The sequence below is a fragment of the Orycteropus afer genome, unplaced genomic scaffold (assembly GCF_000298275.1).
Source record: "Orycteropus afer afer isolate SDZICR_OR568_19922 unplaced genomic scaffold, OryAfe1.0 scaffold00175, whole genome shotgun sequence".
Taxonomy (NCBI): Eukaryota; Metazoa; Chordata; class Mammalia; order Tubulidentata; family Orycteropodidae; genus Orycteropus; species Orycteropus afer.
The window spans coordinates 6,849,744-6,864,864 of record NW_006921762.1 but is presented as its reverse complement, the minus strand read 5'-3'; the positions used below and the strand labels follow the sequence as shown (position 1 = coordinate 6,864,864).

General features: G+C 36.4%; 1 protein-coding gene across 1 annotated transcript in view; it reads right to left on the bottom strand.

The window, feature by feature from the left end:
* VAMP4 (vesicle associated membrane protein 4) overlaps window positions 1-15,121 on the bottom strand; it is a 52,030-nt gene that overhangs the window by 17,602 nt on the left and 19,307 nt on the right. The window contains exons 2-3 of the mRNA XM_007947123.2: window positions 12,265-12,311; window positions 4,735-4,785 (exon numbers count right to left, since the gene is read on the bottom strand). Of these exons, the coding sequence (XP_007945314.1) occupies window positions 4,735-4,785; window positions 12,265-12,311 (98 nt within the window). The remainder of the gene's footprint in view (window positions 1-4,734; window positions 4,786-12,264; window positions 12,312-15,121) is intronic.

The window sequence follows — 15,121 nt, the reverse complement described above, 5'->3', positions numbered from 1 at the left end:
CATTGAAAGTGGTGTATTAAAATCTCCCACTATGACTTTGGAATCATCCATTTGACTTTTCAACTCTTTTAAAGTCTGATTTATGTATTTTGGGGGTCTTTCATTGGGTCCATAGATATTTATTATGGTTATATCTTCTTGTTCAATTGATCCTTTAATCATTATATAATGTCCTTCCTTGTCTCGTATGTTTTTGTCTTAAAGTCAATGTAATTAGAAATTAATATTGCCACTCCTGCTCTTTTACAGTTGCCATTTGCTTGATATATCTTTTTCCAACCTTTGACTTTTAGTCTATTTTTGTCTTTGTCTCTGAGGTGTGTCTCTTGCAGACAGCATATTGATGGGTTTTGTTTTCTTATTCAATCTTCAACTCTCCGACTCTTGAATGGTGCATTTAATCCATTAACATTCAGTGTAATCATTGATAAGTATGAATTGGTTGCTGTCATTTTGTTATGTGTTTTTTCATGGTGTCCCTGGTTTCTTTGTTACATATTATTTTCTGTGTTGAGTTCATTATGTTTATGCATCATGTTATCATTTCTTTTGTTGCTGTTGTTTTAGTATTTGCTGAATATTTGTGCTTGTCCTCTTGTTTACTGTGATGTGAAGGTTTATCATTTTTCTTTGAGGTTTCCCTGTGATTTATAATTTTCTCCCAAGTTTAGAACAGTCCATTCTATATTGCAACTCTCTTTATTTCCACACCATTTAGAAGTTCTGTAACTACACAGTCTTTTCCCTCTTTTTGGTTTGTAGTTGTCCTCACTTGCCAATTGATGTCTCTGGTTCTCTGTTTACAATCTTGTAAGCTTATTTCACTTTGGATATGTCCATAGGTGTGGTTTCTGAGTTATGTCATCTTGTGTATTAATGGTCGGTTGTTGTTTGCTGTTTTTGGTTCTCTGTTAAAGGACTTCCTTTAGTATATCTTGTAAGGTTGGTTTGGTTGGAACAAATTCCCTTAGCTTCTGCTTATCTGGAAATCTCCTAATTTCACCACCATATTTGCGGGACTATTTTGCTGGGTATATAATTCTTCATTGAAAATCTTTCTCTTCCAGGGTTTTATATATACTATCCCCTTGCCTTCTTGCTTGCATGGTTTCTGCTGAAAAAGCAGAGCTTATTCTTACTGGCTGTCCTTTGTAAGTAACTTTTTGTTTTTCCCATGCTGCTTTCAGGATTCTGTCTTTGTCATTGGTTTTGATGAGTTTGATGATATGTCTTGGTGATTTTCTTTTGGGGTCTATCCTGTTTGAAGTTCACTGGACTTCCTGAATGTATACATTCTCATCTTTCTTCATATCAGGGAAGTTCTCCTCCAACAATTCTTGGACAATTTTCTCAGTGGTTTCATTTTTCTCTTCCTGCTGGAATTCCAATGTCACATAGGTTATTCCTTTTGATGGTATCCCACATGAACCTTAGGCTTTCTTAATTTTGTTTTGATCTTTTTTCTGATTGATCCCTTTCCAAAGAAGTATTCAGGTATTTTTCTTCAATCTCATTAATTCTGTCTTCTAGTGCATCAATTCTACTCCTTTTCCCTTTCAATGTGTTATCTAATTCTGACAATTTAGTATTAGTGTTCTGGATTTCTATCTGTAGATTTAAAATCATTTCTAATTTTTCATTTATTTTGTCATTTTGTATTCCAAAATTCTTCTAGGGTTTTGTCTGTGTTTTCCTTGTTCTGTTTCTCAATTCTCTGAAGATATCTAAATATAATTCTTCTGAATTCCTTATCAGAGAGTTCCAATGCTGCTTCTTCCTCAGGGATATGTTCTGGGTCTGTATTTTGTTCCCTTGTTTCTACCACTTTATCTTGCTTCTTTGTGTGGACTATGATGGTCTGTTGTCTCCGAGACATCATGGTGTTGTTGTATTTAGATCTCTGTTAACTGTTTGTGAAGAGCAGCCAAGGTTGATTCAGGCTCTTCTTGGTGGTTGTTTATTGTTGGCCCATTGGTGGAGAAAGGAGTGGTGGCTCTTATTCAGTAAGTGAAGCGGCAGGAGGCATGGGTGTAGTTGTGTTGTATGGGGACTGTTGCTGTCTTCCACTCAGACAAAAATAACAACTGAATAACCATCAAAAAAGTAAAAGCAAATGGACAAAGCACACACTGTGTAATCATACAGGAACAGTAACTGAAAAAAGAAAAAAAGGGGGGAAAAAAACACAGTATCTGGGGATAGGGCAATAAGAGAATAAAAGTAGAGAGGAGGATAATGAAGGATAAAATGGGAAAAACACAAAAAGAAAATGAAGGAATGGGGTTAAGCACAAGAAAGAAAAAAAAAAATTGCAACCAGGAACAGGGAAAAGAAAAAAAGCTGAAAACCAGAACCTGAGAGAGAGGAAGAATAAAGAATGGTAGTAAAAAGGACAAAAGTAATAATAATAATAACAGTTTTAAGACAGGCAAAAACAGTCAAACTAAAACAGAAAAAAGGAAGAAAAAAAAATCAGGACAGGGTGGGGTAGCGTACCCAGGCTCCATCCGAGCACACAGACTGGGATGGAATTCCTGCCAGCCCAGAAGGTGGGTGGGAGTGAGGGATGGCTGCACCTCTGTTCACCAAGAGGGTGTGGGGTATAAGAGTAACAAGGGGTGAATGTCACACCTTTCCAGTCGTCTGAGTCTGGAATGTCCTTGTGGTTCCCGGCAAGTGGAGCTTGTTCTTAAGTCTCTGGAATCTGGGAGAATACTATCGCTTTAAATATCCAAAATGGTCAAACCTCTTTCAAACATTCAAAATGGTTGTACCCTCTGGACAGGTAAAAATCCACAGCTCAGCCTGCCTTCCTCTTCGCTGTTTCCTCTTTTATTCACCAGCCACCAGAGCAGTCCTCCATGAGTCCCTGGCTAGCAGGGCTGATTTTTTAGGTTACTTCTTAGGTCCTACCACCACTTGGCAATATCCTAGCTGTCTGTGATGCCAGGATCACGCAGCTCCATATGTCTCCTTTTCTGGTGTTTTCATGCAAATTCTTCTGCTAGTTGGAGTTTAGTCCACTTCTATATCCTTCCCTTCAAGGCTCAGGAGTCCAGGATTATCTTATGTATCTGTGTTAATTGGTTCCCCCTTTCTTTGTTGAAGAGGGTCTGTGCAGTCTTTCTGCCTATTCCGCCATCTTACCAGACTCCTACTCTGTCCAATTAGAGTTGCTATGAATCTGAATCGACTTGAAAGCAGTGGGTTGGGTTGGAATCAGTTTAACTTTGAGTAATCAAAAAGATTACTCTGGGTGGACCTGACCTAATCAGGTAAGCCCTTTAAAAAAGGGTTTAGGCATTCCCTGAGCACAAAGACATTCTCTCCTGCTGGCCTTGTAGAAAAAAGCACAAGTTCCACAGCCACAAGAAAATGGATTCTGCCAACCACCACGAGCTTGGTCACAAGCTTCAGATGAGATCACAGCCTAGCCGACACCTGGATTGTAGCTTGTGAGACCCTGCAGAGGGGGCCCAACCAAGTCATGCCTTAACTCCTAACCCATGGAAACTGTGCAATAATAAATGTGTGTTGTTTTAAGTGCTAAATTCATGTAATTTGTTATGCAGCAATAGAAAACCAATATACCTCCAGTATTTAATCGTTTTGTTGGCACCTTGGTTCTGTATCTTGGAATCCATTAGCTAGGATAAGGTTGAGTATAGATATACTTCTTCATACCAACAGCTACTTAACTAAAGCCCAAGTATCTCACCAATAACTAAATAACTCATTATAGTACCAACTATTTCCAGTATTAGGGCACTGACTCTTATCCCTGTGAAGATCTTGAACCTGAGCCATTTGGTTTGCTCTCCATAATTAATCCAGGGTCCTTCTCTCAACCTAATATGTAATTCACTGCTTGGTCCATTCTTTCTTCTTTCCTGTCAAGACTTATAGCCTACAAACAGTAGATATATTCACTATAGCATATTATCTATAATCTAACACCAACAAGACAGGGAAACCTGTGAGAGCCAGAACTCACCAGGACTGCCCTGTTTTTCCCAGTCTTGCAAATTTTCTGTCTTTGATGAGGTGCAGTCTTACCAGTTTTCTATTGCTCTTTATTAGTGGAATATATTTGAATTTTCCTACTCTGACACGCTTTCAACTTACACAAGTTCCAGCTTTCACAGGTTTTACTTTATAGACAGCAAAGGCTTTAAATTGAAATTTAGCCATAAAATTCAGATCAATACACAGATTAAGATAAGTAACAGATTAAAAAAAGATTCTGGAAGCAGATAAAAATATAGTTTAAAAAATTAAATCTATCACAATACTTTTATTATCACTCTAAAAATGGGAATGAAGCCGTACATTTAAACCAAAATAGATTATGCTAAATAAATGGATTTGACATAGGTACTCAAGTTAAAAAAAAAATAATAAAAACCTTCAACCATAAATTGCATTTCCTTAGTAGTTTTGCAAGAATAAAAAGAATTGGGCTTTTATAATTCAGCAATTACATTTAGTTTTACATCACAGGTCAGCAATTTTTTTTCTGAAAAGGACAAGACAGTAGATATTTTGGGTTTTGTTGCCCACAAGGACTCTGTCACAACTACTTAACTCTGTCATTGTGGCTCAAAAGCAACCACAGATAATACATAAACAAATGGGTGTGGCTGTGTTCCAATAAAACTTTATTTACAAAGTATAATCCCTGGTTACACAGGAATGTAATAATCATTTAAATAAGTGAGTTTCTCAGAAACTTACTGCTTAATTTTATCATTTCTAGGTCCAAATCTTGGTCCCGATGGTCCTCTTCTACAATAAAATACTGAGTTAGTATTAGTAGTGATGATATTTTAAAAAACAAACAGAAAACACATACACACATACATACACAATCAAGCCAAATTCTAAGCACGGATCTGCCATTTCTGATAGGGAACCACAGCATTACTGGTTATGCAGGAACTGAATGATGTGCAATCATCTGTTGACTTCAGTGGTACTTACTGATGGCCATAATTAACCTGATTCTTCTGATTGTTATTAACTGTCAGAGAAGTTAGGGTTTACATACTCATTAATTACATACAGGTTGTTCTAATCAATAAGCTGAAATATAACAACTAAACTGCCAATTAATATGAACAACCTTATTATTAATTGTAGAACAACTGAGAGTACAATTCACCTTAAATTTAGGGTACAGATACTAACTACACTGATTGGCAGAGATGTGTGGAGGAAAGCATTCACTTGAAACACCAAACATTTTTAATTATGTTGCTTTGACTACTCATTTTAAACTTAACATAGCAAAGGGAAAATATAAGAGTGTACGAAAATATCAACATTTGTCAAATTATTCCCTTTATTATTCATTTTAATATTTTGGATGCAAAAAATTTTGAGTATTTTAAGTAATTATCATTCCTCTGAAGATACAGAATAAAGTGTAAACCACAAAACTAAAAAGAAAATACTTTCTTAAATTTCTAGGCATATAGTAATTTTTAAAAGAGTTGAAGAAAAGAGCTATTGAGAAAACACACAGTTTTGGAGAAAAAAAATAAAATTGCCTATAGACACTTACTTAACATAATTTAGAAACAGGAATATATTATCTTTGCCTTAGTTTAAGTTTATTTCTTAAAGTCTTTAAAGCTCTAACTTCTCACTGGACCAATGACCTACTCAAAATTAAAGTTAAACACTGAAATTCATATAATACTAAAATTCTGAACCAGAGACCATCACTTAGTATTAGGCAAGAGCATGAAAGAACTGGTCAACTAAAAAGGAACTAAAAGCAACCATTAAATGAGGAAATGATAAACAGATAATCTGAAAACTATTAGATTAAAATTAACCCAAGTATAGGTTTGAATAAAAAGAAGCAGCTATGTTTATTTCATCTATTAAGTAACAAGAGACCTTAAATTTTCATTGGGGGGGAAAAAAGAGCTGATTCTTTGAAAAGTAAAAATTGATAAACTTCCAGTCAGATTGATCAGGTAAAAAGAGAAAAGACAAATTACTAATAGAAATGGGATGGGGAAATCCCTACAGATAAATAAGATTAATTAAGAGAAGCCAGGGGAAAGAAAAATGGGAATTCTCCATATTATCTATGCATCTCTTCCAGAAGTCTAACATCATTTTAAATTAAAAGTATTAAAAAAAAAAAAAAAAAAAAGTCTCATAAAGAATATTCCAGGACTGGGTGGATGTAATATTAATTTCTATCAAATTTTTAAGGAAGAAGTAATACCAATTCTATATCAACTTTTCCAGAAAACTGAACAATAGAGAGCATTTCCCAACTCATTCTACAGAGCTAGCATTAAGTTAAATAAAAATAAACAAAAACATAAAAAAGACATAACTTTCAACTAACCAGTATCTCTCCCACAAATGTAGATGCAAAAATTCTTAACAAAATTTTAGCAAATTTATTCCAACAATGTTTAAAAGGATTCTACATGATGACCAAGTAGGGATTATACCAAAAATGCAAGGTTTGTTTAAAATTCCAAAGTCAATCAAGATAAACTAGTGCTTTAACAGACCTAAAAAAGAAAAGCCATATGATCACTTCAATAGACAAGGAAAAAACATTTGACAAAATCCTACATCAATTGATGATAAAAATTCTTAGCAAACTGGGAACTTCCTCAACCTGATAAAAAGCAATTACAAATAATCTACAATTAACACCAAACTTAATGGTAAAAGACAGAATAGTTTCTCCTAAGATGAGGTACAATGAAAAAACATCCTCCCTTACCACAATTATTCAATATTGTACTGGAGGTTCTACCCAGAATAATAAGCTAACAGAAAATAAATAAATAAATAAAAGGCATATAGACTGGCTAGGAGGAAGTAAAAGTGCCTTTATTTACCAATGACATAATCATGTATGTAGAAATTCTAATGAAATCTATAAAAAAAGGTACCAAAACTACTAAGTGAATTTAGCAAGGCTGCAGATTACAACAAGGTCAGTTTATAAAAAGTCAATTATATTTCTATATATTAGCAATGACTAATAGGAAATTAAAATTTTTAACTGCTACTTATAGTAGTATAAGAAAGTTATGAAATACTTAAGGATAAACTTGACAAAAAAATACAAGATTTAGATACGGAAAACTACAACAATGATAAAAGAAATTAAAGAAGAACTAAATAAATAGGAGATCTGGTGGTGCAGTGCCTAAGGCATTTGACTGCTAACAAGAAGGCTGGTAGTTGAAACCCACCAGTCACTCCTCGAAAGGAAGATTGGGCAATCTACTTCCGTAGTATTACCGCCTTGGAAACCCGAGGAGGGTTTGATATGAGTCAGATCTAACTCGATGGCAGTGAGTAAATAATTAGATATACTATGTTCATGGTTCAGAAAACTCAGGATTGTTTTATCAATTTTCCCTAATTCATTTACAGATTGAATGCAATCTCAATAAAAATTCCAAACGCTTTCTTTAAAGAAATTACCATGATGACTCTAAAATTTATATGAAAATGCATAGAAACTCTAATACTCAAAAGAACTTGGAGAGGGAATTACAAAGTTGAAAGACATAAACTACATTGCAACTTATTATAAAGTCATAATAATAAAGAGTATGGTATTGATGTAAGATAGACATCAATGGAAGAAAGTAAGAGTCCAAAAATAGACTCTCATATATATGGTCAGTTACTTTTTACAAAATTTCCAAGACAATTCCATGGCAAAGGGTAATCTTTTCATCAAATGGTACTGAACAACTGGCTAGTCAATATGCCAAAAATAATGAATCCTCACCCTTATCTCACATCATAAACAAAGATTAATTTGAAACGAATTACAGACCTAAATGTAAGGGATAAAACTCTTGAAAGAAAACACAGTGAGTATCTTAGTGACCTTGGGTTTCTCAAAGACTTCTTAAATATGACACAAAAAAGCCAAAACAATTTAAGACAATTTTCAATAAATTGATTTCATCGAAATAAAAAATTTTGCTCCACACAAGATGCTGTTATAAAAATGAAAAATAAGTTATAATCAAATCAACTGCCACTGAGTTGATTCCAACTCATAGCAACTCTAGGACAGAGCAGAAGTACCCCATAGAGTTTCCAAAGCTGTAAATCTTTACAGAAACAGACCACTATGTCTTTCCTCCTCAGAGTGGCTCATGGGTTCAAATGATGAAAATGTGGTTAGTAGTTGAATGCCTTAACTACTGTGCCATGAGGACTCCTAAAATAAATTACAGATTAGGAGAAAATACTTGCAAAACATATATCCAACAAGGAATGTGTATATGGAATATATACTCTTATGACTTAATAAGAAGACAAGTAATCAACTTTAAAATGGGCAAAGTATTTGAACAGATACCTCACCAAAGAAGACTGTGAACAATAAGATCACAAAAAGATATTTAATATCATTTGTCATAAGGAAGTGCAAATTAGAAGCATCAGGAGATATCACCAAATACCCATTGTTGTTGTTGTTATGTGCCGTTGAGTCACACCTGACTCACAGCAACCACTCCTTCAGTTTCCGAGGCACTATCACTACGGAAGTAGATTGCCCCATCTTCCCTCTGAGAAGTGGCTGGTGGATTTGAACCACTAGCCTTCTGGTTAGCAGTCAAGTGCCTTAGGCACTATGCTACCAGAGCTCCCAAATACCCTTTAGTATGGCTAAAAATAAAAAGACTGACCATACAAAGTATGGGTGAGGATTTAAGGCAACTGGAACTCTCATATACCATTGGTAGGAATATAAAATAGTACAACCATTTAAAAAAGTTAGACAATTTCTTAAAAAGTTGCAAACATACACCAACTATTCAACTCCTAGGTATTTACAAAGGAGAAAGGAAAGTGTATGTCCACATAAAAACCTGAATACCAATGTTTACAGCAGCATTATTTATAATAGCCAAAAGCTAGAAATAACTCAAATATTCATCAACAGGTGAAAATATAAACAAATTGCAGTATATTCACACAATGGAATGTTGTTGTTCTCAGGTGCCATCCAGTTGGTTCTGACTCATAGTGACCCTACATACTACAGAACAAAACACAGCCCAGTCCTACACCATCTTCATAATCATTGATATGTGTGGGCCCAGTGATACAGACGCTATGTAAATCTGTCTCATTGAGAGTCTTCCTCCTTTTGGCTGACCCTCTACTTTACCAACCATCATGCCCTTCTCCAGGGACTGGTCCCTTCTGATAACATGACCGAAGTCTCACCATCCTCACTTAAAAGGAACATTCTGGCTGTACTTCTTCCAGGACAGATTTGTTTTTTGGCAGTTCAGGGTAGATTCAATATTCTTCATCAAAATGATAATTCAAAGGCATCAATTCTTCTTTGGTCTTCCTTATTTATTGTTCAGCTTTTGCATGCATATAAGGCTACTAAAAATACCATAGCTTGACCCAGGGGCACTTTATTCCTCAAAATAACATCTTTGCTTGCCAACATTTTAAAAAGGTCTTTTGCGGCAGATCTGTCCAATGCAATACATCATTTGATTTCTTGCCTGCTGTTTTCATGGGTGTTGATTGTGGATCCAAGTAAAATAAAATCCTTGGCAACTTTGATCTTTTCTCCATGTATCATGATGTTGCTTATTGGACCAATTGTCAGGATTTCTGTTTCATGTTGAAGTGTAACCTATACTGAAGGCTAAAATAGTCATTGATCTCCATCAGGAAGTATATCACGTCCTCTTTGCTTTCAGTAAGCAAAGATGTGTTATCTGCATGTCACAGTTTGTTAATGACCCTTCTTCCAACCCTGATGCTACATTCTTCTTCATACAGTCTAGCTTCTTGGGTTATGTGTTGAGCATACAGATTGAGTAAGTATGGTGAAAGGATCCAATCCTGACACACCTTTCCTGATTTTAAATCATGCAGTATCGCCTTGTTCTATTCACATGAGAACCTCTTGGTCTATGTACAGGTTCCCCATGAGCACAATTAAGTGTTCTGGAATTCCCAGCAATGTTATCCATAATTTGTTATGATCCACACAATCAATGCCTTTGCACAGTCAAAAAAACACAGGTAAACATCTTTCTTGTATTACCTACTTTCAGTCAAGATCCATCTGATATCAGCAATGATATCCCTCATTCCATGTCCCCTTCTGAATCCAGCTTGAATTTCTGGCAGTTCCCAATTAATGTACTGCTGCAACCATTTTTGAATTATCTTTCGTAAAATTTTACTTGTGTGTGATTTTAATGATATCGTTGATAATATCTGCATTGAGTTGGATCACCTTTCTTTGGACTGGGCACAAATATAGGTCTCTTCCAGTCAGTTGGCCAGGTTGCTTTCTTCCAAATATCTTGATAGACAGAAGTGAGTGCATCCAGTGTCACTTCTGTTTGTTGAAACTTCTCAATCGGTATTTCGTCAATTCCTGGAACCTTGTTTTTCAATAATGTCTTCAGTGTAGCGTGGGCTTCTTTCTTCAGTATCATTGGATCTTGCTCATATGCTACCTCCTGAAATGGCTGAACATCAGCCAATTCTTTTTGGTAAAATGACATTGTGTACTCCTTTCATTTTCTTTTGTAGCTTCCTGCATCTTTCAACATTTTGACCATAGAATCCTTCAGTATTGCAACTTGAGCTTGAATTTTTTCTTCAGTTCTTTCGGCTTGAGAAAAACATAAAATGGTTTTCTAACACAAGGTCTTTGCACATTTCGTTGTAATACTTTACTTTGTCTTCTGAAACTGCCCTTTGAAAACTTTTGTTCAGCTCTTTTGCTTTATCATTTCTTCCATTAGCTTTAGCAACTCTACATTCAAGGGAAAGTGTCAGAGTTTCTGACAAAATACTTTAGTATTTTCTTTCTTTCCTGTATTTTTGCTCACATGCAAGTTCAAGTTGAAGCTAAAAAAATTTTCTGAAAGTCCACAATAGTCAAAATACCACTTTAAGTGTATCCACTCCTCAACTTACCAACATGGTTAGGTTCCAAAGAGCAGGATGTTATATAAAATTGGCATTATGTGAGATTCAGGGGCCATGTCCCATCTTTAATACCAGCTCACCACCTGCTGGGTGCCTTAGGCATGTCTTGGGATGCATGTGGCACGGTGCCCCCTCTTCCCCACCATGCTATCCCCATCACTGCAGAGCCCAAAGGGATTGAGGATAGCGGTGGTCAGATGTCGTCCATCACCTCCTGCCACTTATCCTGGGCAGGGACTCCACTCATCCTTCACCAGCCATCTCCTACCACCTGTCATTGGGCAGGAACCCTTCTTGTCTTCTGTGCTCTATCTCCTGCCACTCACCCAAGGTGGTGATCCCACTTATCTCCTATCTGTCCCAGCCCTGCCGCTCTGCACAGTGGTCCCTTTCCTCTCTCTCACCTCCTGCCTCCCCTCACCAACCTCCCTAGCACTTTTGGGCTGTCAACTGGCCTCCTCCTGCCTGCCTACATCAGGGTGTCATCCCCATATCACCAGCATCCTATGCCCTTCATGGACAGACTGAGATGTCATGGATGAATGGGAAAAGGCACCCCACAGCCACTCATCCACTATCCCTCATGTGGCCCCGTGTCACGAAGGACTCTGGTATATCATTCAATGTAGACTGCAGAGGGCACCCTAGGCCTGGTCATGGCCCTGCTTGGGGCCCAGACCACTGGAGGCACTGCCTGAGATTTTTTTCAAAATTGTCCTAAATGCAAAATGTCTGATAATGAGATTAACTGATAAGTGAGGAACTTAGAGACCATCTCAAGAATAGATTTGATGCGCTGAACACTAATAACCACAGACTAGATGAGTTGTGGGATGACATCAAGGATATTATACATGAAGAAAGCAAAAGGTCATTAAAAAGACAGGAAAGAAAGAATGGAATATTACTCAACAATATAAAGAAACAATATATTAATACATGCAACAGCATGGATAAATCAGAAAATAATTATGTTGAGTAAATGAACCCAGTAAAAAAAGGATATACTTTATAATTCCATTTATGTAAAATTCTGGAAAATACAAACTAATCCATAGTGACAGAATGCAGATGAGTGGTTGCCTGGGGACTAGGAGAGTGATAGATTACTAAGGGTTATGAGGAAAATTTTGCAATAAGTTATGTTCATTATCTTGATTTTGATGATGATTTCAAGAATGTAGACATATGTCAAAAGTCATTTTATATACTTTAAATATATATATTTTATTCTATATCAGTTATACCTCAATAAAGCTATATACATATTTTAAAACTTACAGAAAAAAGTCCTCTTCTTCATCTGAATCATCTTCCAAAAGATTTCTCTGTTAAAAGAAGAAAAAGACTTGAGTTTCCAGACTCAGAGGGCTTATAAATTGTATAGAAGGAGTAATGAAACGAGTCCCATGAAGATGAAATTTCTTAATTCCAAGCTTATAGACAAAGGGAAGAATGATTACTTACGCTTCATTGGAAGTTAGAAGATATAGAACAACATTCACAGATTTCCCAAAAAAAGGTTTATAATTTCACAGTCCTACCCACCAGCCACTCCTCAGACGGAAGGTTGGGCAATCTACTTCCGTAGTGATACTGCCTTGGCAACCCAAGGAGGGGTCGCTATGAGTCAGGGCCGACTCGACAGCACACAACAAAAACATAATTGACTCAACAACAGAAAGGTCATTGAAGCTTGCTGTGGGGGTAAGAACTGCAGGCAGTCAGGAAGAAGCCAGTCCCTTCTTCTTCCTCCTGCCTTCCAGTCTCCATTAGCAGAACCCAACAGGGCAAAGGAGAAATATAGTTTGCAGAGCCCAACTCCAACACCAGAGAAAAATACTGAAGGGTAGGTTTGGAACTGAAGGACAAGAGCTTAGTCATTGGCAGAGTCCACCTTTTAGCTTCTCAGTTCACAAACAGCCCTCTACACATGTGAACTTCCAAGCATAAACAACTTTAGAATTCTATGATAGTTGGAGCTGTGTGTCAACTTGGCTGGACCACAATTCTGAGTGGTTTAAGCAGTTGTGATGTGGGTTATTCCCATGGTGAGATCAGATGAATATGTTTTGAGTAGCCAATCCATTGAAAGGGAGTTTCCCTAGGGGTGTGGCCTGCTTCCAATTTATTTATGAACATCCTAGGAAAAGAGACACTCTTCTGTGGATTGGGATCCTGTTGTGTTGCCTACAACTATTCGTGAACAAACAATCCACTATTTGGCCTGGAGATCTTGGGATTCATCATTTGCTGGAGTCAACAGCCGGTATACTGCCTGCCAACCTTGAGCTCATCAGCCCCTGCAGGTACGTGAGTCGGGAAAAGTCTCTAGCTTGACGTTTGATCCAAGAACTTGGGACTTGCCAACTTCTACAGGAGTGTAAGCCATTTTCCTAAGATAAATTTCTCTTTCTCTGTATAAGCTTTACTGGTTTTGTTTCTCTAGAGAACTCAAACTAACACAAATTGTCTTATAAAATGCAACTATTCTCTTTAAAATGAAGGTATTCTCATTTTCTCACCAAAAGGAGATACAAAGTCCCAAAAGGAGTCTAACTAAGAGCAAAAAACAGACCTTCTCAGACACATAAGAACTCATTTACCACCTGTTGTAGGCAGAAAAATGAGCCCCTAAAGATGTCTACTTCCTAGTCCCTAACATCTGTGAATCATACCTTGCACGGAAAAAGGGACACTGAAGATGTGCTTAAGAATCTAGAAATGGAAAGAACATTATAGATTATCCAGGTGTGCCCAATATAATCACAAGATCCTTATAATAGGAAGGCAGGACAATGTTATACTTTTGGCTTTGAAGATGGAGGAGAGAACATGACCTATGGAATGTAGGTGGCCCCTAGCAGCTAGAATAAACAAGGAAACAGACTACTCCTGAGAGCTCCAGAAGAAAGATGCCATAGTCCATTAAGATCCATTTTGGACTCCTGACCACCAGACTTGAAAGATAATAATTTGTGTTAAGTCAATAAGTTTCTGGTAATTTGTTAAAGCAGCAGTAGGAAATGTATACATCATCCCGGTCCCTTTTCTGTGGAAATTACTCAAGGAATTACACCAGCCGGAAAGAAAACTAGATCACAGCAAAAATCTTAAGACAGAGATTCATACTATCAATGAAACTAAAAAAATGTGTGGTCAAATCTAAATGGATGATGATAACATGATCGTGAACTATAACTTAGAGCTAAAAAAAAAAAAAGGATAACATAAAAACAACTTTAAAAGAATTTAATTTTTTCTAATAAAGCCTAGAAGCTGGAAATAGGAGAGTAAAATGAGGAAGTAAAAGCATAATCACATTCTTATCTTGGTGAGGAAGGAAGTGGAATGGAGGAAGAGGAACTAGGCTAAAATTAAGAAGTAAAAAAGTAGAAGGGGCATACCTTTTAGTATGCTGGCTTGCAGCACAGGTTTAAACATTATTGTTAAAATATAAAGTTAACTAATAAAAAAGAGAGTGAAGGAGTAAAATTTCTAAATTGCCTACTGATGCTGGGAGTAGGGAGAATGTAGAGGAAAAAAATCCACCTAGTAAATGTAGTAAGAGAAAAGGGGAAAAATAAAAGAAATATAACAAATATCACTGTATCTCTGTATAATAATTACTATGTAACATATAGTAAAGAATAAAAAAAATGAAAGGATGTTATTCATTTAAAAAATATTTTTGAGAATCTTTTATATACTAGGCAGTGTTCTAAGAAACAAGCACACACAAATTTGAACAAGACAGACAAGGTCCAACTTCTCATACTAAAATTTTGACAAGGATAAATGCTATGTTAAAGAATTAAAAGAGTGATAACACAGAAAGTGATGGAGTGGCTACATGAGATTAGGTTGTTATGGTAAATCATTCTGAAGAGGTGAAATCTGGTGAATCTAAATGATGAAAGAAGCCAGTCAGACAAAATGAGGGTAAAGAGTATTCATTGCTGGCAGATGGATCAGCTAGTACAGAAAACAGCCCAACTATATTAATTACAACAAATGTAAATGGTTTGAATACCTCTATTTAAAACCAAGGGAGCTCTGGTAGCATAGTGGCTAAGACACTTGCCTGCTAACCAGACGGCTGGCGGTTCAAACCCACCAGCCACTCCTCGGAAGGAAG